At 52.1% G+C, this 27,135-nt stretch overlaps 1 protein-coding gene across 1 annotated transcript in view; it reads right to left on the bottom strand.

Annotated features, from left to right (window-relative positions):
- Window positions 1-25,380, bottom strand: part of MUC16 (mucin 16, cell surface associated) — a 96,152-nt gene extending 70,772 nt beyond the window's left edge. The window contains exons 1-5 of the mRNA XM_042914585.1: window positions 22,622-25,380; window positions 22,390-22,535; window positions 16,125-16,235; window positions 14,827-15,083; window positions 153-14,520 (exon numbers count right to left, since the gene is read on the bottom strand). Coding sequence (XP_042770519.1) covers window positions 153-14,520; window positions 14,827-15,083; window positions 16,125-16,235; window positions 22,390-22,535; window positions 22,622-25,332 — 17,593 coding nt within the window. The 5' untranslated portion in view covers window positions 25,333-25,380. The remainder of the gene's footprint in view (window positions 1-152; window positions 14,521-14,826; window positions 15,084-16,124; window positions 16,236-22,389; window positions 22,536-22,621) is intronic.
- Window positions 25,381-27,135: the final 1,755 nt, after the last annotated feature.

Genomic DNA, 27,135 nt, shown 5'->3' on the forward strand with positions numbered 1-27,135 from the left:
AAGAAAAGAAAAGAAACTCTTGCTTAATGTATCCTTGCAACAATCTGCGTGCTATGGATCCTCTCTCACCCACTAAAATGTGAGTCACTCAGCCACCAACTGTAGTTAATGTGTCCAAGGTAAGGGTATCCTATGATATAGCCATAGAGTACCTTTCTTGGTGATGATGGTGACTTTTCCAATATCAACACTAGGGGAAGAGGTAGAAAGCCCAGTGTTGAATTCCATAGGGATGTCTGGTGACATTGTGGGCAGAACAGGGCCAGGCACAGATGTCCTGCTGGGGGACATGATGTCTGCCCTGGAGGCCTCAGCACTGGTCCCAGTGAAGACCTCAGAAGGGATGCTGATGTCCTCTGGGGGTGAGCTGGTGGGCTGGGACATGATGGTTTCCCTCATTTCCGGGGCGAGAGGCGACATTGACTGTGTGTCAGTCTCCATGGTTCCAGAGAGGCCAGACATTGGTGTGGGAGCCATGGTGTCTCCATCAACGGAGAAGGTCTCAATTGGAGACATGCGTGGGGCTGTTATTGAGCCAGCTGGGGCTGAGGAGTGGACTTCCCATGCAGTACTGAGGGTCCCCACGTGGGTCACTGCTGTGTTTTCAGGAGGGTGAATGGACTTGGCAGTGGTAGAGGCTTCAGACGTGGCCTGTATTTCCACTGAGGTCTGACTCAGACCTGAAGGTGAACTGGTCACACTTTCTGAGCTCATACCCCATGTGCTGTGGGACCTCAGCAGGCCAGTGGTGAGAGGTGAGGTGACAGAGTCAGAAGGAAAAGGACTACTGGTTGGCAGTGTGTTGGACACTGAAGAAGCTGAGGTCATGGCATGGGAAGGCACCAGGGGAAATGGAGAGCTGATGTCCTGCTCAGAGGATGGGCTGGTACGTGACTCATCCTCAGAACCTCTGTCCGCACTAGTGGTCATCTCTGCTCCTGTAGAATCCTGAGTCATACCCGAGTGCATATGAGCCCCTGAGGCTGTGGCTGATGTGTTCCAAGGAAATGTGCCCTGGGATGTAGCCCCCAGGGGAACAGTTTCAGTCGCCATGGTTTTAGGTGCAGCTTCTGCCACGACGGGGGAGGTAGAGAGCTTGGTGTTGATTCTCAAGGTGAAATCTTTTGAAATTGTGGGCCAAATAGGGACAGGGATGGATGTTCCCTTAGGGGAGATGACGGCTGTCCTGGAGGCCTCAGGACTAATACCAGTGGACACCTTGGAAGGGACAGTGCTTTCCTCCGGAGCTGAGCTGGTGTGGGGATACATGCCAGTTTCCCATGGTTCCAGGGCCAGAGATGACATTGACAATGTCGCAGTCTCTGTGGTTCCAGAGAAGCCAGGCATTGGCATGGAGGCTGTGGCATCCCCACGGAGGGAAGAAGTCTCAACTGGAGACGTGCCTGTGGCTGTCTCTGAGCCAGCTGGGGCAGAGGAGTGGGAATCCCCTACAGAACTGAGGGTCCCCACGTGGGTCACTGCTGTGTTTTCAGGAAGGTAAATGGCCTCTATAGTGGAAGAGTCTTCAGATGGGGTCCGGATGTCCACTAATGTGCTGCTTAGACCTGAGGGTGAACTGGTCACACCTTCCAAGCTCATGTCCCATGTACCGGGGATCGTCAGCAGGGCAGGGGTGAAAGATGAGGTGACATGATCAGGTGGAGAAGGGCTAGTGGCTGACAGTGTGGGGGACACTGCAGAAATCGAGGACATGGCAGGTAAAGGCACCAAGGAAGATGGAGAGCTGATGTCTTGCTCAGAGGAAGGGCTGGTGGGTGACGCATCCTCAGAACCTGTGTCCATGCTAGCAGTCATCTCTGAGCGTGGAGAACCCTGAGTCACAACCAAGTGTGTCTGTGCCCCCGATGCTGTGGCTGATGCGTCCCAGGCTAGTGTGCCTTGGGGTGTAGCACCCAGGGGGACAGTTTCAGTGGTCATGGTTATAGGTTCAGATTCTGCCTTGACAGGGGAGGTAGAGAGCCTGGTTTTGATTTGTGTGGGGATGTCTGGTGACACTGTGGCCTGACCAGGGCCAGGGATGGATGTCCTGCTGGGGGACATGATGGTTGTCCTGGTGGCCTCAGGACTAGTACCCGTGGACACCTCAGGAGGGACGGTGATTTCCTCTGTGGCTGAGCTGATGTGCCGGGATGTGCTGGTTTCCCGTGGTTCCAGGGCCAGGGACGACGCTGACTGTATCTCAGTCTCCGTGGTTCCAGAGAGGCCAGGCATTTGTGTGGAAGCCAGGGTGTCCCCACTGAGGGAGGAGGTCTCGACTGGAGACATTCCTGTGGCTGGCTCTGAGCCATTTGGGGCCGAGGAGTGGGATTCCCATGTGGAACTGAGGGATCCCGTGTGAGTCATCGCTGTGTTTTCGGCATGGGAAATGGCCTCTGTAGCAGTAGAGTATTCGGACGTGGCCCGAGTTTCCACCACTGAGATGCTGGTCAGACCTGAGGGTGAACTGGTCACCCCTTCTGAGCTCATGCCCCACGTGCTGGGGGTCCTCATCAGGCCAGGGGTGAGAGGTGAGGTGACAGGAACCAGAGAAGGACCAGTGGCTGGCAGCGTGGGGGGCACTGCAGAAGTTGAGGTCATGGCATGAAAAGGCACCAGGGAAGATGGAGAATTGATGTCTTGCTCAGAGGAAGGGCTTGTGTGTGACTCATTCTCAGAAACTCTTTCCATGCTAGTGGTCACCTCTGAGCGTGGAGAACCCTGAGTTATTGCTGAGTGTATATGAGACCACCTGGCTGAGGCTGATGTGGACCAGGCTAGTGTGCCCTGGGAGGTAGCTCCTGGTGGAACTGTTCTGGTGGCCATGATTATATGTGCAGATTCTGCCTCAATGAGGGAGGTAGAGAGCCTGGTGTTGATTTCCATGGGGATGTCAGGGGACATTGTGGGCTGAGAAGGGACAGGGATGGATGTCCTGCTGTGGGAGATGACGTCTGTCCTGGAGGCCTCAGCACTAGAACCTGTGGACACCCCAGGGGGGACGGTGATTTCCTCCGTGGCTGAGCTGGTGTGCCGAATGGAGTCCAATTCCCACAGTTCTGGGGCCAGGGATGATGATGACACTGTCTCCTTCTCTGTGGTTCCCAAGAGGCCAGGCATTGGTGTGGAAGCCATGGTGTCCTGACCAATGGAGGAGGTCTCGATTGGAGATGTTCCTGTGGCTGGTTCTGATGAGGCTGGGGATGAGGAGTGGGATTCCTGGGCAGAACGGAGGGTTGCCACATGGGTGACTGCTGTGTATTCAGGAGGGTGAATGGCCTCTGTAGGGGTAGAGGCTTCAGATGTGGCCCAAGTGTCCACTAACGTGCTGGTCAGAACTGAGGGTGAACTGATCATACCTTGTGTGCTCGTGCCCCACGTGCTGTGGATTGTTGGCAGGCCAGTGGTGAGAGGTGGTGAGGTGACAGGAGCAAGAGGAGAAGGCCTACTGGCTGGCAGTGTGGGGGACACTGCAGAGGCTGAGGTCATAGCATGTAAAGGCACCAGGGAAGATGGAGAGCTGATGTCCTGCTCAGAGGAAGGGCTGGTGGGTGACTCACCCTCAAAACCTCTGTCCACACTAGAGGTCACCACTGAATGTGGAAAACCCTGAGTCACAGCCAAGTGTGTCGGTGCCCCTAATGTTGTGGCTGATGTGTCCCAGGCTACTGTGTCCTGGGATGTAGCCCCTGGGGGAATGGTTTCAGTGGCCATGGTTATAGGTTCAGATTCCGCCATGACAGGGGAGGTAGAGAGCCTGGTGTTGACTTCCGTGGCAATGTCTGATGACATTGTTGTCTGAACAGGGAAAGGGATGGATGTCCTGCTAGAAGAAATGACATCTGTCTTGAATGCCTCAGTGGTAGTCCCAGTGGACGCCTCAGAGAGGATGCTGATAGGCTCTGGAGCTGAACTAGTATGCCAGGACATGACCGTTTCCCATGTTTCTGGGGTCAGGGGTGACATTGACTGTGCCTCAGTCTCTGTGGTCCCAGAGAGGCCAGGCATTGGTGTGGAAGCTGTGGCATCCCCAGGGAGGGAGGAGGTCTCAATTGGAGACGTCCCTGTGCCTGGCTCTGAGCCAGCTGGGGCTGAGGAATGCGATTCCAGTGCATAACTGAGGGTCCCCACATGGGTTACTGCTGTGTTTTCGGGAAGGTGGATAGACCTTGTAGTGGTAGAGGCTTCAGGCGTGGCCCATATCTCCACTGAGGTCTGACTCACATCTGAAGGTGAACTGATCACACCTTCCGAGCTTGTGCTCCATGTGCTGGGGATCTTTAGCAGGCCAGGGGTGAGAGGTGAGGTGACAGGAACAGGAGAAAAACTCCTAGGTGGCAGCGTGAGGGACACTCCAGAGGATGAGGTCATGGCAGGTAAAGACACTAGGGAAGATGGAGAGCTGATGTCTCTCTCAGAGGAAGGGCTTACTCGTGACTCACCCTCAGAACCTCTGTCCACACTAGAGGTCACCGCTGAATGTGGAGAACCCTGAGTCACAGCTGAGTGTGTCTGTGCCCCTAATGCTGTGGCTGAAGTGTCCCAGGCTACTGTGCCCTGGGATGTAGCCCCCAGGGGAACAGTTTCAGTGGCCAAGTTTATAGGTGCAGATTCTGCCATGATGGATGAGGTAGAGAGCCTGGTGGTGATTCCTGTAGAGAAGTGTGGTGACTTCGTGGGCTGAACAAGGCCAGGGATGGATGTTTTGCTCAGGGACATGATGGGTACCCTGGGCACCTCAGCATTAGGACCAGTGGACACCTTGGAAGGGACAGTGATTTCCTCTGGTGTTGAGCTGGTGTTCTGGGACATGATGGTTGCCCGTGGTTCTGGGGCCAGGGATGATGTTGACTGTATCTCAGTCTCTGTGGTTCCCAACAGGCCAGGCATTGTTGTGGAAGCTGTGGCATCCACATCAAAGGAGGAGGTCTCAACTGGAGATGTGCCTATGGTTGTCTCTGACCCAGCTGAGTCCGAGGAGTATGATTCCCTTGCAGAAGTTAGGGTCCCCACGTGGGTCGCTGCTGTGTTTTCAGGAAGGCGACTGGCCTCTGTAGTGGTAGAGGCTTCAGAAATGGTCTGGATATTCACTAGTGTGCTGGTAAGAACTGAAGATGAACTGGTCACACCTTCTGAACTCATGCCCCACATGCTGTGGGTCAGCAGGCCAGGGGCGAGAGGTGAGGTGACAGGAGCAGGAGAAGGATTACTGGTTGGCAGTGTGGAGGACACTGCAGAAGACCAGGTCATGGCAGGGAAAGGCACCAGGGAAGATGGAGAGCTGATGTCCTGCTCAGAGGACAGGATGGTGGGTGATTCATCTTCAGAACCTCTGTCCACACTAGTAGTCATCTCTGAGCGAGGAGAACCCTGAGTCATAGCTGAGTGTGTCTGTGCCCCTGATGCTGTGGCTGATGTGTCCCAAGCTACTGTGTCCTGGGATATAGCCCCTGGGGGAACAGTTTCAGTGGCCATGGTTATAGGTTCAGATTCCACGATGACAGGGGAGGTAGAGAGCCTTGTGTTGATTTCTGCGGGGAAGTCTGGTGACATCGTGAGTTGAACAAGGCCAGGGGTGGATGTCCTGCTGGGGAATATGATGTCTGTCCTGGAGGCATCAGCACTAGTCCCAGTGGAGACCTCGGAAGAAATGCTGATGTCCTCTGAGGCTGAGCTGGTATAGGGGGATGTGCCAGTTTCCCATGGTTCTGGAACCATGGACGACTTTGACTGTGTCTCAGTCTCCGTGGTTCCAGAGAAGCCAGGCATTGGTGTGACAGCCACTGTGGTCCCACCAGTGGGGGAGGTCTCAATCGGAGATGTGCCAGTGGCTGTCTCTGAGACAGCTGGGGCTGAGGAGTGGGCTTCCCATGCAGTACTGAGGGTCGCCATGTGGGTCACTGCTGTGGTTTTGGGAGGGTGAATGGCCTCTGTAGTGGAGGAGGCTTCAGATGTGGCCTGGATCTCCACTGAGATGCTGCTCGGTCCTGAGTTTGAACTGGTCACGCTTTCCGAGCTCATGCCCCATGTCCTCAAGAGGCTGAGGGTGAGAGGTGAGGTGACAGAAGCAGGAGGAGAAGGGCTAGTGGCTGGCAATGTGTGGGACACTGCAGAGGCCGAGGTCATGGCATGGAAAGGCTCCAGGGAAGATGGAGACCTGATGTCCTGCTCAGTGGAAGGGCTTCTGCGTGACATATCCTCAGAAGCCCTGTCCACGCTAGTAGTCCCATCTGAGTGTGGAGAACTCTGGGTCACAACTGAGTGCATCTCTGCCCACGAAGCCGTGGCTGATGAGTCCCAGGCTATACTGCCTTGGGATGTAGTCGGTCGGGGAACTGTTTTGGTGGCGATGGATATGGGTGAGGATTCTGCGATGACAGGTGAGATAGAGAGCCTGTTGTTGATACCCATGGGGATGTCTGGTGACAACGTTGGCCGACCAGGTCCAGGGATGGATGTCCTGCTAGGGGAGATGACAGCTGTCCTAGAGGCCTCAGCACTATTACCAGTGGACAGCTCAGAAAGGACGGTGATTTCCTCTGGGGCTGAGCTGGTATGGGGGGATGTTCCAGTTTCCCGTGGTTCTGGGGCCTGGGACGACATTGACTGTGCCTTTACCTCCGTGGTTGCAGACAGGTCAGGCACTGGAGTGGAAGCCTTGATGTCCCCATCGAGGGAGGAAGTCTTGACTAGAGATGTGCCTGTGGCTGATTCTGAGCCAGCTGGGGCCGAGGAGTGGGATTCCCTTGAGGTACCGAGGGTCCCCACCTGGGACACTGCTGTGTTTTCAGAAGGGGGCATTGTATTTGTAGTGGTAGAGGCTTCAGGCGTGGCCCATGTCTCCACTGAGGTCTGACTCAGGCCTGAGGGTGAACTGTTCACACCTTCCGAGCTCGTACCCCATGTGATGTGGGTCCACGGCAGGCCAGTGGTGAGAGGTGAGGTGACAGAGTCAGAAGGAAAAGGACTACTGGCTGGCAGTGTGGGGGACACTGCAGAAGTCAAGGACATAACTTGTAAAGAAGGCAGCAGGGAAGATGGAGAGCTGATGTCCTGCTCAGAGGAAGGGCTGGCAGGTGACTCATCTTCAGAAACTCTGTCCCCGCTAGTGGTCATCTCCGAGCGTGGAGAACCTTGAGTCACGGCAGAGTGTGTCTGTGCCCCCGATGCTGTGTCTGATGTGTCCCAGGCTAGTGTGCCTTGGGATGTAGTCCCTGGGGGAACGGTTTCCGTGGCCATGGTTATAGGTTCAGATTCTGCCTTGACAGGGGAGGTAGAGAGCGTGGTGTTGATTTCTGTGAGGATGTCTGGTGACATTGTGAGCTGAACAGGGCCAGGGGTGGATGTCTGGCTAGAGAACATGACGTCTGTCCTGGAGGCCCCAGCACTAGACTCAGTGGAGACCTTGGAAGAGATGCTCATGTCCTCTGTGGCTGAGATAGTATGGGGGAATGTGCCAGTTTCCTGTGGTTCTGGGGCCATGGACGACTGTGACTGTGTCTCAGGCTCCGTGGTTCCAGAGAGGCCAGGCGTTGGTGTGGAAGCTGTGGCATCCCCATCGGGGGAGGAGGTCTTGATCGGAGACATTCTTGTGGCTATCTCTGAGCCAGCTGGGGCCGAGGAGCGGGATTCCCATGTGGAACTGAGGGTCCCCTTGTGGGTCACTGCTGTGTTTCCAGAAGGGTGAATAGCTTCCGCAGTGGTAGAGACTTCAGATGGGGTCCATACATCGACTGAGGTTTGACTGAGACCTGAGGGTGAACTAGTTACACCTTCTGAGCTCGTACCCGATGTGATGTGGGTCCTCGGCAGGCCAGCGGTGAGAGGTGAGGTGACAGAGTCAGAAGGAAAAGGACTACTGGCTGGGAGAGCGGAGGACACTGCAGAGGACGAGGTCATGGCATGTAAAGGCACCAAGGAAGATGGAGAGCTGACGTCCTGCTCAGAAGAAGGGCTTGTGAGTGACACACCCTCAGATCGCCTGTCCATGCTAGTGGTCACGTCTGAAGGTGGAGAACCCTGAGTCACAGCCGAGAGCGTATGAGGCTCCAAGGCTGTCGCTAATGTGCCCCAGGCTACCATGCCCTGGGATATAGCTTCCGGGGGAATGGTTTCAGTGGCCATGGCTATAGGTGAAGATTCTGCCATGACTGGTGAGGTAGAGAGCCTGGTGTTGATTCCCATGGGGATGCCTGGTGACACTGTGGCCCGAGTAGGGACAGGGATGGAAGTTCCACTCAGGGAGATGAACACTGTCCTGGAGACCTCAGACATAGTACCAGTGGACACTTTGGAAGGGACGGTAATTTCCTCTGTAGCTGAGGTGGTGTGCTGGGATGTGACGGTTTCCTGTGGTTGCGGGGCCAGGGAGGACTTTGGCTGTGTCTCAGTCTCCGTGGTTCCAGAGAAGCCAGGCATTGGTGTGACAGCCACTGTGGTCCCACCAGTGGGGGAGGTCTCAATCGGAGATGTGCCAGTGGCTGTCTCTGAGACAGCTGGGGCTGAGGAGTGGGCTTCCCATGCAGTACTGAGGGTCGCCATGTGGGTCACTGCTGTGGTTTTGGGAGGGTGAATGGCCTCTGTAGTGGAGGAGGCTTCAGATGTGGCCTGGATCTCCACTGAGATGCTGCTCGGTCCTGAGTTTGAACTGGTCACGCTTTCCGAGCTCATGCCCCATGTCCTCAAGAGGCTGAGGGTGAGAGGTGAGGTGACAGAAGCAGGAGGAGAAGGGCTAGTGGCTGGCAATGTGTGGGACACTGCAGAGGCCGAGGTCATGGCATGGAAAGGCTCCAGGGAAGATGGAGACCTGATGTCCTGCTCAGTGGAAGGGCTTCTGCGTGACATATCCTCAGAAGCCCTGTCCACGCTAGTAGTCCCATCTGAGTGTGGAGAACTCTGGGTCACAACTGAGTGCATCTCTGCCCACGAAGCCGTGGCTGATGAGTCCCAGGCTATACTGCCTTGGGATGTAGTCGGTCGGGGAACTGTTTTGGTGGCGATGGATATGGGTGAGGATTCTGCGATGACAGGTGAGATAGAGAGCCTGTTGTTGATACCCGTGGGGATGTCTGGTGACAACGTTGGCCGACCAGGTCCAGGGATGGATGTCCTGCTAGGGGAGATGACAGCTGTCCTAGAGGCCTCAGCACTATTACCAGTGGACAGCTCAGAAAGGACGGTGATTTCCTCTGGGGCTGAGCTGGTATGGGGGGATGTTCCAGTTTCCCGTGGTTCTGGGGCCTGGGACGACATTGACTGTGCCTTTATCTCTGTGGTTGCAGACAGGTCAGGCATTGGAGTGGAAGCCTTGATGTCTCCATCGAGGGAGGAGGTCTTGACTAGAGATGTGCCTGTGGCTGATTCTGAGCCAGCTGGGGCCGAGGAGTGGGATTCCCTTGAGGTACCGAGGGTCCCCACCTGGGACACTGCTGTGTTTTCAGAAGGGGGCATTGTATTTGTAGTGGTAGAGGCTTCAGGCGTGGCCCATGTCTCCACTGAGGTCTGACTCAGGCCTGAGGGCGAACTGTTCACACCTTCCGAGCTCGTACCCCATGTGATGTGGGTCCACGGCAGGCCAGTGGTGAGAGGTGAGGTGACAGAGTCAGAAGGAAAAGGACTACTGGCTGGCAGTGTGGGGGACACTGCAGAAGTCAAGGACATAACTTGTAAAGAAGGCAGCAGGGAAGATGGAGAGCTGATGTCCTGCTCAGAGGAAGGGCTGGCAGGTGACTCATCTTCAGAAACTCTGTCCCCGCTAGTGGTCATCTCCGAGCGTGGAGAACCTTGAGTCACGGCAGAGTGTGTCTGTGCCCCCGATGCTGTGTCTGATGTGTCCCAGGCTAGTGTGCCTTGGGATGTAGTCCCTGGGGGAACGGTTTCCGTGGCCATGGTTATAGGTTCAGATTCTGCCTTGACAGGGGAGGTAGAGAGCGTGGTGTTGATTTCTGTGAGGATGTCTGGTGACATTGTGAGCTGAACAGGGCCAGGGGTGGATGTCTGGCTAGAGAACATGACGTCTGTCCTGGAGGCCCCAGCACTAGACTCAGTGGAGACCTTGGAAGAGATGCTCATGTCCTCTGTGGCTGAGATAGTATGGGGGAATGTGCCAGTTTCCTGTGGTTCTGGGGCCATGGACGACTGTGACTGTGTCTCAGGCTCCGTGGTTCCAGAGAGGCCAGGCGTTGGTGTGGAAGCTGTGGCATCCCCATCGGGGGAGGAGGTCTTGATCGGAGACATTCTTGTGGCTATCTCTGAGCCAGCTGGGGCCGAGGAGCGGGATTCCCATGTGGAACTGAGGGTCCCCTTGTGGGTCACTGCTGTGTTTCCAGAAGGGTGAATAGCTTCCGCAGTGGTAGAGACTTCAGATGGGGTCCATACATCGACTGAGGTTTGACTGAGACCTGAGGGTGAACTAGTTACACCTTCTGAGCTCGTACCCGATGTGATGTGGGTCCTCGGCAGGCCAGCGGTGAGAGGTGAGGTGACAGAGTCAGAAGGAAAAGGACTACTGGCTGGGAGAGCGGAGGACACTGCAGAGGACGAGGTCATGGCATGTAAAGGCACCAAGGAAGATGGAGAGCTGACGTCCTGCTCAGAAGAAGGGCTTGTGAGTGACACACCCTCAGATCGCCTGTCCATGCTAGTGGTCACGTCTGAAGGTGGAGAACCCTGAGTCACAGCCGAGAGCGTATGAGGCTCCAAGGCTGTCGCTAATGTGCCCCAGGCTACCATGCCCTGGGATATAGCTTCCGGGGGAATGGTTTCAGTGGCCATGGCTATAGGTGAAGATTCTGCCATGACTGGTGAGGTAGAGAGCCTGGTGTTGATTCCCATGGGGATGCCTGGTGACACTGTGGCCCGAGTAGGGACAGGGATGGAAGTTCCACTCAGGGAGATGAACACTGTCCTGGAGACCTCAGACATAGTACCAGTGGACACTTTGGAAGGGACGGTAATTTCCTCTGTAGCTGAGGTGGTGTGCTGGGATGTGACGGTTTCCTGTGGTTGCGGGGCCAGGGAGGACTTTGGCTGTGTCTCAGTCTCCGTGGTTCCAGAGAAGCCAGGCATTGGTGTGACAGCCACTGTGGTCCCACCAGTGGGGGAGGTCTCAATCGGAGATGTGCCAGTGGCTGTCTCTGAGACAGCTGGGGCTGAGGAGTGGGCTTCCCATGCAGTACTGAGGGTCCCCATGTGGGTCACTGCTGTGTTTTCAGAAGGGTGAATAGCTTCTGTAGTGGTAGAGACTTCAGATGGGGCCCATACATCGAGTGAGGTCTGACTCAGACCTGAGGGTGAACTGTTCACACCTTCCGAGCTCGTACCCCATGTGATGTGGGTCCTCGGCTGGCCAGTGGTGAGAGGTGCGGTGACAGAGTCTGAAGGAAAAAAACTACTGGCTGGCAGTGTGGGGGATACTGCAGAAGTCAAGGACATAACTTGTAAAGAAGGCACCAGGGAAGATGGAGAGCTGATGTCCTGCTCAGAGTAAGAGCTGGCGGGTGACTCATCTTCAGGACCTCTGTCCCCGCTAGTGGTCATCTCTGGTCGTGGAGAACCCTGAGTCATGGCTGAGTGTGTCTGTGCCCCTGATGCTGTGGCTGATGTATCCCAGACTAGTGTTCCTTGCGGTATAGTCTCTAAGGGAATGTTTATAGTGTCCATGGTTATAGGTTCAGATTCTGTCATGATGGGGGAAAGAGAGAGCCTGGTGTTGAATTCTGTGGGGAAGTCTGGTGACATTGTGTGCTGAACAGGGCCCGGGGTGGATGCCCTGCTAAAGAACATGACGTCTGTCCTGGTGGCCTCAGTATTAGTACCAGTGGACACCTTGGAAGGGACAGTGATTTCCTCCGTGGCTGAGCTGGTGTGCCGGAACGTGTTGGTTTCCCATGGGTCCGGGGCCAGGGACATCTTTGATGGTGTCTCAGTCTCCGTGGTTCCAGAGAGGCCCGACCCTTTTGTGGAAGCCATGGCATCCCCACCAATGGAGGAGGTCTTGACTTGAGATGTGCCCGTGGCTGGCTGTAAGCCTGCTGGGGCCAAGCGGTTAGATTCCCATGCAGAACTGAGGGTCCCTACGTAGGGCACTGCTGTGTTTTGGGGAAAGTGAGTGGCCTCTGTATCAGTAGAGTCTTCAGATGAGGCCTGAATGTCTACTGAGGTTTTACTCAGACCTGAGGGTGAACTGATCACACCTTCCAAGCTTGTGTCCCAAGTGCTGTGGGTTCTCAGCAGGCCATGGGTGAGAGGTGATGTGACAGGTGCAAGAGAAGGAGGATTACTAGTTGGCAGTGTGGGGGACACTGTAGAGGATGAGGTCATGGAAGATAAAGGCACCAGGGAAGATGGAGAGCTGATGTCCTGCTCAGAGGAAGGGCTTGGGTGTGACATGTCCTCTGAATGTCTGTCCATGCTAGTGGTCGTCTCTGAGTGTCTAGAACCCTGAGTCCCAGCCGAGTGCATCTCTGCCCTTGATGCTATGGCTGAGGTACCCAAGGCTAGTGTGCCCTCAGATGTAGTCCTAGTAGTACCATTCTGTTCACTCATGGTTAGTTTTTCTCCATTTGTCACAACTTTCATTATACGGCCCCTGGTGGTATCTGATGACCTCATGGACCGAGGAAGTGTTGGGGTAGATATTTTGTCATTGGTGTATTTCTCTGTTCTTCTCTCTTCATTTGTAGGAGTGTAACCTAGCGAAGGGGCTATACCTGTTCCCCTTGTAAAGAATGGTATGTATGAGGTAGTTGGTCTGATCGTGTTCATTACATTGAATTTTTGAGTTGTGTCCCCTTGAGGAGTGGAGGTAGTGGTTGTGGCTGGTGACACAGGTTTCCCAGTAGTCCAGTCATGTGTGGGCAGAGAATCAGGCAGTGAAACGGATAGGAGGATATTGGGGTCAGTGTTTGTATTTGGATGGTCAGTGAAAGCCATTGAATCAGGCAGAACTTCCGTATTTCTTTTACTGGTAGTCCAACTTGTGTCTACAATGTCAGGAAGTGAGGTGTTCATCTTTTCGATACCAGAAGTTGAAATGGGCATAGATGCAGTTGTGTCTGAAGGAATCAATGTTCTCATATTTGTGGACCTCATATCCTCAGCTGAAGCATGAGAAGATGGGCTGGCTGGGCTGGTTCCAGTAACAGTCATAATGCCATGGGGAGTAGATAAAGAGCCTGATTCCGTGCTTGATGCTAAGGATGAAGTTGTGCCCATTGCAGAAGTTGTTTTGGGAGAACCTGTGACTTTCAAAATTGAAGTTATGTCTTTCATAGCCCAGGAGCCTGATGTTGGGGCAGAAGCAGTTGTGGATGACCAGGTGGAAGGATGCTCCATGGCAGATGTGCTGGTCTCTGTAGCCAGGGTGCTGTCCATGGTGCTCTCTCTCCTCTCTGGGTTGGACGTGGTAGTCAGGACTGGGTTGGTTCCCATAGTGGTGATAGTGGTGATGACACGTGGAGGGGGGGCTGTGGTCGTACTCATCATGCTTGCTTCTGCAGGAAATGAGGTCTGTGACAGTTGCTCAGTCATAGAGGCAGCCTCACTAGTCGTTACACTTGTGACGGCCACCAGCGTCTTAGACCCCATTGAAGGAAATACACCAGATGGTGAAGAGTTCATTTTTCCTCCTGAAGCATCATTGGTAGGGCTGGTGATGGCTTGGCTTTTAAAGGTCAGAGTTGCCGATGTGGTTTGTTCTCTGGAGGTGAGATGCAATGTGTCTGTGGCTTCTAGAGATGCACCATGAATCAGATCACTCCCAGTTGTCTTGTCTGACCGTGTGATAGCAGATGAATAAGCCGCACCCACAGATACACTTGTTTGTTGTTCAGCTGTTCCAGTAGCCACTGCTGAGGAGGAAAGTGTCCTCCCTGTAGAACTGACTTTGGGCAAACCAGTGACATGTGACTGGACAGCTGTGTCTGTGACAGTCCATGGAGAGGTCCCTGGTGCTTGAGTGCTGCCTGTGGCCCTGGACTTCCTCTCTGGGCTAGTCATTATAGTTGAAACTGACCTTGCTCCCCTGGGGCTGGAGGTTATGATCACCACAGGGAGAGCCCCACCCTTGCTTGTTAGTTCTGTCGGATATGATGTCACAGAAGGGACCCCAGGTGGAGATGCCATTTCAGTGGTCTCCAGTCCAGTGATGGACTCAGAATTGGGCCCCACCAAAGGGGAAGTAGCAGATATAGAGGAACCAGTTGTCTCTTTTGCCATACTGGTGAGGCTGATAGTGGCTGAGCCTTCTGACCTGTCAGAAGTCCAAGGTCCTGTTGGAGGAATGTGGGTTGTGAGGGTGGTGGTAGCTGTGTCTGGCTTCACAGGGGAGGCACTTGACATTGGGTCACTCCCAGGTATCTGCTTTGGCCACGGGCCAGATGAATAAGCCTTTCCCACAGATCCACCTGTCTGTCGTTCAACTGCCATTGCCTTTGTACTGAAGGCCGTGGAAGGAATGACCACGGTGCTGACCCACGGCATGGTTTTAAGTTCAGATTTATCTGCCACTGAGCCTGTGGCTACCTTGGAGATAACTGAACTTGTTGCAGAGTCTTGAAGACCAGTGAAAGATGTGCTCAAGGGGAAATGAGTGCCCACTGCAGTCCCCTCGGTGGAGCCAAACCGTGTGGACAAGTCCATTTCAGTTGTCTTTGAAGTCAAGCCTGAGCTGACTTGCTGAACCTTCCCTGTGGCACCTACAGAAGTTGATTCTGGGTGGAAAGAGGACATTTTTCCTCTTGACTGGCTTGTCTCTTCTGGTGTCCCAGAATAAGTACTAGCCCAGGCCTCAGCTGGATGTGTGGAGTGTGAGATGTTATTTGTAACTACTGCCATTTCTGTGGATGATTCTGCTGTCATCGTGTTTCCTGTGGGCAAGGGAAGGAGTTTGGTGCTGACACTCCCTGTGTTCAGGGACTGAAGGGTGGCCAGTCCCACTGTGGTATCCACAGGAGCAGTCTCTTTTGGAGTCTCCCTAAGAGAAGTTCCCACGGTGATCCTGGTCTTGTGGCTGCTGCTGGGCTCCTTGGAGCTTGGATTTAGGATATCTTCAGATGTTCCTGGGCTTCTTGTGGGCAGGCCTGTGACTGAAACAGCTCTTCAGTTAGGAAGTTTGCAAGGAGGTAAAAATGGGGCTCTTCTGATTTTGATTCTCCTTCCTCTCTCCTTACAAATCTGCACATAATATGTTCCTCTAGATGGCAGGAATCATATTGTCCAACCCTGTGCCTAATGTTGGGTACATGAGCTTGGTCTACTGGCTCTCAGAGCTCCCTCTGGCATCTTAGGTTTTTATATCAGTGTGGCCTCCATGCAGATCTATATACCACATCTCATGTCTTAGTGGAGGGTAAAGATTCTACACAGGAATAGAGAAAAACTCTCCCAACTTTTGGTGGATAAAAACTCTCCCTCTCCATTTTTCCACCTTGGTCCAGCCTTCTCAATCAATCTCTTTTAGTCTAATATCTGTCTTTATCCCCTAGACCTCAAAACTGTGATTCTAATGAAAATTTCTGTGGCTTGGTTTTTAACAGGTTAAGGGAAGAGGTAGATTAAGGCACCTTACTTCCTATATATTTTCTTATTCTTTCACTTCTAATTAGGTGAAATGAAGAACCTTTCCACCTTCCAGCATAGAAAGACACGTCAAAGTATTGCTTTCAGGAATCAGGACAGCTGTATTCATCCACCTAGCACCTTAAATGGACACCTCCTCTCACCTGCAGAACATTGTAACAGTGGACAGCGTTATAATAATTTTGTAATTATGAATTGTCCCATAGAATAAACCAATGGCATCTCAGGTCTACCTTTCCCTGTTCTTGGCAATCCCTGACCTTAGTGATGGTATCTGAATTAGGAAGGCCCTTCACAATTGGTCAGCTGTTTTGTAGAGACATTATATCTGTTCCTAAAGCTGAAATTATTGGCTCTTGAACATATAAATTACTAAGGAGAAGTAAGTCATTAGAAGTCAATAAATCTCCACTTAAAATATTACCAATAGCCTCTGGGTACAACAGCAGAAAGTTTTGATTATGTACCAGAACCTGGGACTCAGGAAATCAATTATTTTAGTCCAAAGACCAATCTTAAGCATAATGTACACAGAGGATCATACATACCCAGGCTGCCTACAGTCACCAGAGACATGGGGTCACCCGTTGACCACGTGGTGCCTCCATACATCCCCTCACTCAGCTCCCCAGTGGTGGTTGTCACAGGCTCCTGAGGGCCTGAAGGAAAAGAGGATTGACACGTCAGCCTAGCTTTCCTTCAAGATAGGAACACACAAGAAATGCTCTCACTAGGCACTGACTCAGCATGTCCTCATCTGTCTCTGAGAAGGCACATGGTGAGGACTGACTCTCTTGGCACGAAATCAAACTGATAAAGTGTCTTACATCATAATTATAGAAGAGTTTCCTGTTGATGGTGGGACTGCTGAATTGATTGGACTCAAGCAAAAGCATTTGGCAGTAGTCTGTCTCTAGCACCTATGTGAATGCACCATTGGTTGATTTTTCTCTCCCGTGTTTTAGACTCTCCATAAGTAAAATAAGGATTATATCATAAATTATTATATCAGATTAGCAAACATATGCAAATAATATGTCTTGGTTATGCACTTTCTTATTTCCCTTTATCATTCTTTTATAACTATCATCATGCAGACTTCATATCTGGGGAGGGTAAAGGTAGGCTCAGACTGGAAGGAACTGAATTTGGACTCAAGGATGCTAAAAGCGTCACTAGTTACATAGAGAAAGTAGAATGATCCTACTAGATATGTGTAACCAGATGGACATTCTCAGCAGGAATCCTCTCTTTACCTTTTTGAATAGTATCCACCAAATCTCAGAATGCCCAGTGCAAGAGAAGTCAGGAACTAGGTTCTTACTTGTAAATGGGATACAGGTATTACACATGGAGCTGAGCTGGGCTCTACATCAGAGGAGCTCTCCTCAGTGGCTAGAGTCACAACTGCACCATATGTGGTGGCCTTTGGTGGCCTGGCCACAGAGATCACCTTAAGGGTCCTGTATTCTCCCACAGTAATGCTCAGGCACCAAGGATATTCTGGGGAGCCAGTGCCTGGGAAAACTGTGGTTTTCTGGAATTGAATGTTGGTGAATAATGTAGACAGTGTCAGTCCAGAGGCAAGTGAAGAAGAATTAGGGGTTCTGGATTTCTCTGCCTTGGAAGAAACATAAGAAGCTGAAGTTGAGCTTAGAATAAGTACCAGAGGGGACAGGGATTTGGTCTTTTCTCCAGATCCTCCAAGACCTCCAAAAAAGAAGGTCTTGTCTATGATGGAGCCTCTAGCCCTCTGCTCATAGGAGTAGTCATCTCTGAGAGTGAAAAACTGAGTCTCAGCAGAGGGGTTCCTTCCCAGGAGGCTGTGGTCGTGGTGTCCAGAGTAAGAGTGCTCTTTGCTGCAGTCCTAGATGGGCTTGTTGGTGTGTTGAAGGTCATGTGTAAAGAATCAGCCATGTGAGGCAAGACAACGGTTGATGTTGGTTCTTCTGGGGATGCCAGTGTCACCTACTGACTGAGTAAAGCCTGGGATAGGTACAGTTTACTGGGAAGCAAACTCAAGTCCCAGTGATTTCAGTAGTAGCATCACTGAACATTTGGGAAAAGATCATGCTTTTGTGTCTGTGGCTGTGCTAGAATCCTGAGAAATACCAGTGTCCCTCAGTCCAAGAGTCTGTGAGGAACCAGATTCTTCCCCAGTCCTTGCAGTTTTAGGAAGAATGGAGGCTGAAGTCTAAAGGTTGGTTGCCTCTGGAATGAAGGCTGTAACCATTGGTGGCGTGACATTGTGTGATTCTGAGTGGGTAGGAACAGGAGAACATGACCAGCCCCAGAACTGGTTGCCCAGAGTCTACCAGTAAAACTGTAAAAGGATGAATTCCCTCTGTGTCTGTAGTGGTCTCAGAAGCAGCCAGTGTCTCCACTGAGGTACTGATCCAACTTGGAGAACTCCTCCCAATTTCTGTGCTCACACCCACCAGCAATCTGGTTTTCACTAGACCCAGTGAGTGACCCCGTCATCTCAGTGGTCAGTGGTGTCTCACTTCAGAAAATGGTTTACACTGTCATCTCTAGTGTAGGAGACTTCAAGTTCTGTCCCTTGGAACTTGTACTTAGAGTCAGATTTCCTTCAGGAGGGGTCACTGCTACTGGGTACTTATGCCCTGACATTGTGAATGCTGTAGGAAGAGTTGAGGGAGGGCTCTGCTTGCCTTCCATGCTGGTAAGGACTGGTGCTGGTAAGGACTGGTGCTGGTAAGGACATGATGACCACTCCTGTGCTGCTGACCACCCAAAGATGCTTGACCTTACCTGTCCTGGACCCTGAAGAGAAGGCTTATACTGAGATGGATGGGCTGGTTTTGGGCTCCAGAATGAGTTCCTGAGAACTTGTGTCTCTCTGAGAAGTTGACCTGGTAATAGTTGCAGATGATGGATATGCACTAGTTGTCAAGATCAAGGTATATACAGGGCCAGGCAGAGAAAGGGACCATTTATATCAGGCTGTGTGATTGGCTTCTCAGAAGAAGCAATGGAAATGTAGAGTTGTCAGTTCAGGGTTTTCAGCAGTCTGACTCATTCCTAAAGTCTCAGCAAACATAGTGGTCATCTGCTGGCCACCAGGAGAAGCTGTGACATGATACAGTGTAGTTGTCCCTCCAAGCCCTCCATTGCTAAAACGTGTACTCATGATTTTAGGAAGTATTAGTGATTATGGTAAGGTTTCTATGATTATTAGATTGATCTCTTTGAGTTTGCTCGGAGAGAACATTTAACAAATCCTGTTTCTGGCCAATGGGGGAGAGTCTGTCCTTCCTTTTCTATATCTACTGCTCCTTCCCCATATCTGACCCTTATTTACCAAGTGCCTGTGGTCCCTGCTTCCCCGCCTGAAGCCCTGGATTACTGGATATTATCTCCAAAGATTTAGGGCATAATTTAATATGTATATTATCTTATTATTTCTTATTTTGGAAACTCCTATTTGGCCTTTAAAGAGAATCTAAGGGCAGGGAAGATTAGATTATAAAATGATAGGTCAGTCTCTAAACCTCTATCGCTTCTACCTGACAAGAGAGAACCATTTCCTTTTCAGGAAAACCTCCAGGACACAGAGTTGACTTGCTCATGGTATCACATCCTCCAAGATAGTGGCTTTTTCTCATGTAGGGCTCATTCCAGGAACTATCAACCACCCCTGACCAATCCTTATCATGCTAGCTCTGGACCTCTTTCAGTAAGAGCCATCTACTAATGAAACGTCCTGAACATTGAATGGTCTCTTGTGTCCTTGGAGATATTTAAGTCCCATATTGGAGAAATAGGGCCAAGAGATCTACATTTTTTAGGAGAAATCCAGGTGGTACCAACATCTCAGGCTAGTTCTAGCAGAAACACAACTTACCAGAGAATAGAAAACATGGTTCCTAGAGAGACAAAGTTTAGCAGCAGCTGTCATACCTGCAGAATCAACCACTGTCACAGGTGTTGAAGGGTCACTGTTCAGCCATGAGGAACTTTCATATGTGGGAAAGTGAGTAACGGACACCACAGTCCCATCAGTGCCTGTAGGAGAGACAGGTGGGTTGGATGGATACTGGTCAGTTTAGAGGGAAAGCACCTGAGAAAAACTAATATGTGCTCAGTTTGGAAACAAAGACATTTATTTATAAGGAAATGTTATTCAAAGGCTAGAGACAGGAGAACACAGATTTGGGGGACTGGAACACCAGCTCTGCGTGAGAATTGTGCCGTGAACAAGCACGATGAAATAAGATATTAATGGGCAATAATTGAGCCTCTTCTCTCTCTAGTCCCAGAATCAACAGAATCCACATAAAGTCTGGGATCACGGACATCACATCAAAGTGCTGGTCTAGTCCATAAAAAATGGGCTTGTCAAAGAGTGAGGCAGATGACTGTCCAGGTGACTTCAAGTCAGATATCCTAATAGGACACAGAGGAGGGCATATGCCAGATAGTGTCAGGAAAGGCTGTCAGATTCCTGATAGGAACCTGCTTGTTTTATAACCAGTGATGACCAAGGCGATGTGATCAGTCATCTCAGGGAGACAAAACAGACACAGAAGCCACATACTTCTATTCCCACTAGTCTTTTTTTTTTTAATTTTTTTTTTAATGTTTATTTACTTTTGAGACAGAGAGAGACAGAGCATGAACGGGGGAGGGTCAGAGAGAGAGGGAGACACAGAATCTGAAGTAGGCTCCAGGCTCCAAGCTGTCAGCACAGAGCCTGATGCGGCGCTCAAACTCACAGACTGTGAGATCATGACCTGAGCCAAAGTCAGACGCTTAACCGACTGAGCCACCCAGGCGCCCTCCCACTAGTCTTATTGAGATGGACCATCAATCAGAGATACCTAGGGAAGCTTAGCCATGATGGGCTGATTCTTATCTGGGTGAGAACAGGTGACCTCAAGAAGAAGTTTCAAAATCTAAACATAAGAATTTAGTATTCTACCATATTATGTAGCAATTCCATTACTAGGTATTTTTCCCCAAAGAATCAAAAGGACTCAAATAGATATTTGTACGCTAATGTTCACAGCAGCCTGATTCACAATGGGCAAAACATGGAGACAGCCCAAATGTCCATCTATGTATGAATAAGCAAAAGGCGCTATATATCTACAATGAACTATTATTCAGCCTTAAAAAGGAAAGAGGGGCGCCTGGGTGGCTCAGTTGGTTAAGCGGCCAACTTCGGCTCAGGTCATGATCTCACAGTTCATGAGTTTAGGGCCCACACTGGGCTCTGTGCTGACAGTTCAGAGCCTGGAGTCTGCTTCAGATTCTGTGTCTCCTTCTCTCTCTGCCCCTCCCCTGCTCATGCTCTGTCTCTGTCTCCCTTAAAAAAAAATAATAATAAACATTAAAAAAAGGAAAGAAATTGTGATACGAGCTACCACATGGATGACCCTTGAAAACATTATGCCAAGTGAAATAAGCCAGACACAAAAGGACAAATATTACATGATCCCACTTATATAAGGTACCTAGAATAGTCAGATTCACAGAGACAGAAGTAGAATGGTGATTTCAGATGCTAGGAGAAGGGGAAAAAGAGGAGTTAGTGTTTAATGGGAATAAAGTGTCCGTTGGGGAAGATAAAGTTCTGGAGATGGATGATGGGGATGGTTACACAACAGTGTGAATGTGCTTAATGCCACTGAACTGTATATTTTACCTCAATTAAAAAAAAGTTTTTAAAAAATGTGAGATTCATCAGGAAGTCTACACTGCACACTATAGAAGGGCAACCCCATACTACCGGTAGAAAACCAGACCCAGGGGCTCTAGTGGCCCCCTAGCCAATTGGACATTTCCCTGAAGCCGGAATCCTGATGCAAGACAAGTCAAATACCCTGTTAAAAAAAGGGGAGGAGATTTCTTACCATCTTCAGTGACCAAACCAAGGAGAACAAAGCCATTTCCAAGAGGGCAGAAAGAGCAGGTCCTTACTCATGGATGGGGGCAAGCTATCCAGATCAGGAACAGATGGTCTGACCCAGAAGTCTCACCTCTGTCAGGTGGAGCCTCTGACGGTACAGAGACAGATGTCCAGGAGGGCTCTCCCTTGGCTTCAGAAGAGGTAAATGTTCCTGATGAGGTCCTGGCCAGGCCAGTCTCCTCTCCCAGGCTGGTGTGCTCTGGCCCTGAGGAGGAAAGAGTCTTGGGAGAAGTTTGGCTTGTCTGTGCCTGAAAGTCAGTAAGTGCTGTTGAGGAGATCCAGCTCGAGGCCGTGGGGTCTAGGGGAGAGGCCCCGGTCACTCCTCTGGCGGATGGATCAAAAGAATCAGCACTGTGGCTGATGCTGGGGGATGAGTAAGAAGAGGAGTCGATTTCCCTTCTGGAAGATGAGCTGGCCCGTGACATGAGTGGACTTGTCCCTGTGCCCTCCCCAGTGCCCACGGAAGATGTGGCCTCTGGGGGAGATGGGGGAGAGCTTCCACCCAGCAGTACAGAGGCCAGGGAGGAAGCTGATGCCTTCTCAGTAGTTATTTCCCTAAACTTAGGGACGGATGAGGTGGAGCCCACAGTTTCCGGCATTGTGGGGGCAGAGTCCAAGGCAGTGGTCACCTCAGGGGACACAGAGGAGACTGAAGAAGAGGGTTCTGGCCCAACTCTCTCTGTGGTCACTGATGATTCTGACCAGGGGCCACGTTGCCTTTCAGGAGTGGTGGCCTCAGACGAAGCCGGGACCCCCACAGTGCTGTGTGTTAAAGGCAGAGATGAATTCCACTGGGCAACTAAACTTGTTCTCAGATTGACTGTGGTTTTTCCACGGTCAGACGTCTGAGCGACCCCCCTGCTGGTTTCCACAGAGCTAACCATGGCAGCAAGACTCTGAACCTCTGCAGTCTGCCTTGGGGGTGAGCTCGTCTCGTCTTGAGACACGGAGCCGGCTGGTCTTGTTGCCTCTGATGTGAGTCTTCTCTTGGGTGTTGAAGTGGTCAGTGCTGCTGGGGATGTGGGCTCTGTCGATGGAGAGGTAATGGGGAGGGGCCGAGATGAGCTCTGCCCGGCTTCTGTGCTGGAGAGGCCTGGAAATCTGGAAGAGGACACATCGGTGCTGTCCCTCATCCCTGAGGCTGTGATAGCTACGGTTGTAGTATCTGAGGGTGAATGAATCAACGAGGCGGACGGACTCATGCTGAGCTGGTGGGAGGCTGTGGCTGTGGGAGGAGTTAAGTCCCCACTCGTGCCTACGGTGGTCGAATCTGTATTTTGGAGAACAGTGGTGTCTACCCCTGGATCTGCAAGTTCATGGGAAGGTACAGAAGGTGTAAATGTAGCAAATGTCTTGGATGAACTTGGACTTGAAGCATCGGGAGCATTTAAGGTGCTTTCCTCTGTTGAGCTGGTACTCAGCCACGTTACCATGGGGAGAGACGTACTGAGAGCCCGGAGCCAAGAAGTGATTGTGCTCTCGTTACTGGTGCTCAGGGTCAAGGACTCACCTGAGGCATCAGAGGTCAGTTCCAACGTGCTGCTTCCAGAGGGAGGGGAGGCAGAGGCGACGACAGACACTGGTCCTAGGGTTGACCGTGTCCCGAATCCAGGGGATTTTTCTGCCAGATCTGTGCCCTGGGATCCAGTGAAGCGTTCAGCTGTGTCTGTGCTGGCCCCTGCCATCGTGTCTGGGCTAGTGGGACTGGGTGTCTTTGGGATTTGAGGACTTCCAGCATGAGCAGCTGGGCTGGTGGACTCTGTTCTTGCATAAGTGTCTGTGGTTCTGAGCTCCTTCACCAAATGGGATGAAGAGACCTGAGCTGAACGTGTCACCATGGGATCCGGAGGGGGGATGTATGTGGCAGAGGCCCGGGTACCACTGGTGCTGATTTTTCCGGGAAGTGACATCACAGGTGGTGACCCAGAAGAGTAAGAGATTTCATCAGTCTCCATTTTGGCTATTGATACAGCCATGGTGGCCTTCACCGAGGGTGAGACAAGGGGCATGTGATGCTCTGGACTGGTTTGCACCTCTCTGAGGAGGACGCCGGATGAGTCTGTTGGTTCTGGGCGGGTGCCAGAGGTAGCGACGCTCTCTTCTGAAGGCTCCACTGACGGGGCTGACGATGGAGTAGCCAGGGGAACAGAGACGCCCCTCCCTGTGTCTGCACTGGCTGGGGAGTTGCTAAGTGATGAGGAAGTCCTAGAAGATATGGGCATGTCCCATTTGCTAGCCTCAGCTGTGCCGGCTACAGTGCTTGCGGTGACCTTCTGGGCTAAAAATGTGGTGGCCACTGGGACTGGGGCAACAGAAGCAGCAGATGAAGACGAGTTATCAGGCGAGTGAACTGCAGTTGTTTCTGGAGCCAGAGGTGGGCTGGTTTCATCCCCAGAAACTGTAAGCCCCCCAGAGGACAAATCATAGGGGGCCCCAGACAAGGGTCCAGCCAAGTGGCTTGTCCTTCGTACAGTCCTTGAGCTGGAAGCACCAGTGGACTGAGATGCACTCGTTGAGACCCAACGGCTTTCCTTGGCCAGGGAGGCATGTGTGGATGTCTCAGGTGGAGATGCGGTTCCAATGGGTGGGTGGGTTGTTCCCGACTTCCTTTCCCCACCATTTCTCTCTGTGGGCTGCATCCTGGTAGAAGGTCCAGAAGGAACGGTGGCTGGACCTCTTGGGTTGTCTGTTGAAGGCTGCCACACAGACACTCCTTCCACGGAGCTGGTTTTTAGGGAACTGAATCCAGGAACCACGCCGGCCGCAGAAAGAAGAGGGGCAGTCGCTGACACAGTGCTTCGTGCCGGAGGCGACCTTGTTGCAAATTTGGGACTGGTCTCCGGCCAAGCATTGCTGTGAAGTGCAGTGTTGGTCTGTGACACGGCGGCTGCAGAAATAAAAGCAGGGGTCCTCGTCAACCGAGAAGTTTTAGGAAGAGTGGCGTTGGCTGACTGTGCAATGGAGGTACTGTTTGTGGTCCTGAAGGCATTCGCTATATGGGATGAGCGGTACTCACCTGAGCGTGTAGCCCAGGAGTCCACGGCTGAGAGGGCTTGCGTGGGCACAGAGGTGAAGGCCAAGGTGGTCTTGTCTCTGGAAACAGAGGTCTCAGGTGGAGACACAGATGGATTTAAAGGTTTCTTTGAATCCTCTCCAGTAGTAAATAAAAGGGTGTTGGTCTCTTCTGAGGCAGAGGAGGGGGATGGAGAAAATGAAGTCTTCATTCCGGACACACTGGTGATGCTGAGGGTTCCAGGGCCACCCGACGGTTCTGAAGCTGAAGTCCTGGCTGCGGGGAGGCTGGGCGGGTCTGGGGTCTCAGGGGAGGCGCTGAGGGGGAGCACGCTCCCTGCTGTCTCTTCCCCTGAGGGAGATGGACGGGCCAGGGCAGAGGTGGCACTTCTGACCCTCCCAGCACTTGCCACTGGATTACTTGCCGTTATGGGAAATGTGACAGCTGAGTTGGGCTCCGTCCTCTCTGGGCTCCCTGGGATCCCCGTGGTCATGGAAGAGGTAACTGTCTGCACTGAGGATGTGCTGGAGCCTGGCACTTTATCACCCAGATCTGAAGCAGGTGACAGCAGGGAAACACTGGGGGTTAGCGTGGTGTCTCCCTCAGAACCAAGCTCAGGGGAGGCAAAGTGATGTTCCGTGTTGGACCGTGGCAGTCCTGGGCTCCTCTGCCCCCCAGAATCTGGAGTCTCTCTAGATGACGTCTCGGGATAAGTAGAAGAGACCGTCTTGGAGGGCAAGCGTGTGGCTCCCAGAGTACTTGGATTACCAGCCGCCCCCACCTCAGCTGGAGTGACTGGGGCACTTCTCATGGTCTGACTCAAACCCGTGAGTGTCTCAGATGAAGCCGTATGTTCTGTGGGGAGGTGGGCTGTGGTCCAACTCCTCCTGGTGCTGCTGTTTCCCACCCCACTGGCGACAGTCAGCTGATCGTTGGCTGGGCCGCCTGTGGCTTCTGTGAAGAGTGTGTCTGTCGAGGTTTCTTGGGGTGAAGTTCCTTTGGAGGGGCTGCTCTTTGCAGCGACTTCCGAAGTGGGGGAAGGGCTGACAGAGGTTACCACAATGCTTGAGGACCCCCCAGGATCTGTCTCTGTCCAGCGTGTGCGCTGGGATTCGCTCGCGTCCTGAACGGAGCCTGTCTGGGTCTGTGACGCGGCTGTTGGGGTGCTGGAGAGGGGTGCCCTGGAGGGCTCAGAGTTCCCACCGGCAGCCGTGCTTCTGAGCTCCCCCTCTGGGTCAGATGAGGACACCGGAGCCCCACCTGTCACCCTGCTGTCAGGGCTGGAGGCTGTGGTGATAGTCAGACTGGTCTCTCTTCCAGGAGCAGAGACACTGGTCGCGGTCTCGGCTGGGGAAGTAAAAGACAGGGCACTTTTGTCCACAGTAGCCACAGCTGCGGAAACCTTACGTAATAAACTGGTAACGTGCGTGTCCTGGGTGGTTTCAGCACTATCGCCTGCTGTGTTACAGGACAAGGTAGGAGCACTGGACCCAAGGAGGCCCATGGGGCCAAGCAGGGATGCGTCAGCATCTGCCTTTCGGACGCGGGTCTAAGATGTGCCCTCGGAGAGCCAAGCCGGCTGCTGGCATCCTCCACTGGGCTCCCTGCAGTTTTTTCTGGTGGGCGATGTAACTGGGATCTCTGCACTTGTGCCGGACACACTTAGGTCCAGATGACCCCTGTGCACGTGGGAGGTTGCGGGAAATCGGGCATCCTTTCTGAAAGGATGTGGCAACCACAGGAATTTCCCTAAAATAAAAATCTGACCCTATCAGTCCCCTCCTTCGAATCTTATTCGTTTGCCTGTCATGTCCTTAACGATCCACTTTGTCTCTCCCTCTGGCGCTGGTTCTCAACCGGGTCTGATGCCCCCGCCCCCGGGAATATTCCAGAAAGGGACCACAAGTTTGGTTTGTTACGATGAGTGGTGCTCTGGTGCCACCTAGTGGACAGAGGCTAGGGACGCGGCTACCAGCCCCATAAGACAGGCCAGCCCCACTGCAAAGAATACTGGACGTCAATGGTCAAGAGGCTGGGGTCCAGGGGTGCCTGGGTGGCTCAATTGGTTAAGCGTTGGACTCTTAATCTCAGCTCAAGTCATGATCTCACAGTTTGTGGGATTGAGTTCATGTTGGGTTCTATGCTGACAGTGTGGAGCCTGCTTGGGATTTCTCTCTCTCCTCTCTCTCTGTCCCTCTCCCCCACTCACACTCTCTTTCTCAAATAAAAAGCTAAAAAAAAAAAAAAAAAGATTCAGTTCAACCTCGTGTTTTCTCTTTACTGAATTTTCTAAGTGTTCTACAATGAGCCCACATTACTTCCACTGGAATTTTCAGGGAAGTCTGAGAAGGAGAATAAATATCACTGCTCATTTATTTTTTCTTCTATAAAGTGACTTTTAAAAACAGTTCAATCATCTCCTCCTCTGGAAGGTCTTCTCTGAAGCTGGGATATTGTGATTTGTAATAAGAAATGTATATATTTGATCTTTGTTCTTGTTTCTGGCAAAAAGCTCCTAAAACCCTTGGAATTGCCCAAGTGAAGGGATCTATAAACGTGTCTTTTGTTGTGCTAATGAGGTGAGTTTGGGACCACACCTAATGATGGCGGCAGA

The sequence above is a fragment of the Panthera leo genome, chromosome A2 (genome assembly GCF_018350215.1).
Source record: "Panthera leo isolate Ple1 chromosome A2, P.leo_Ple1_pat1.1, whole genome shotgun sequence".
NCBI classification, from domain to species: domain Eukaryota; kingdom Metazoa; phylum Chordata; class Mammalia; order Carnivora; family Felidae; genus Panthera; species Panthera leo.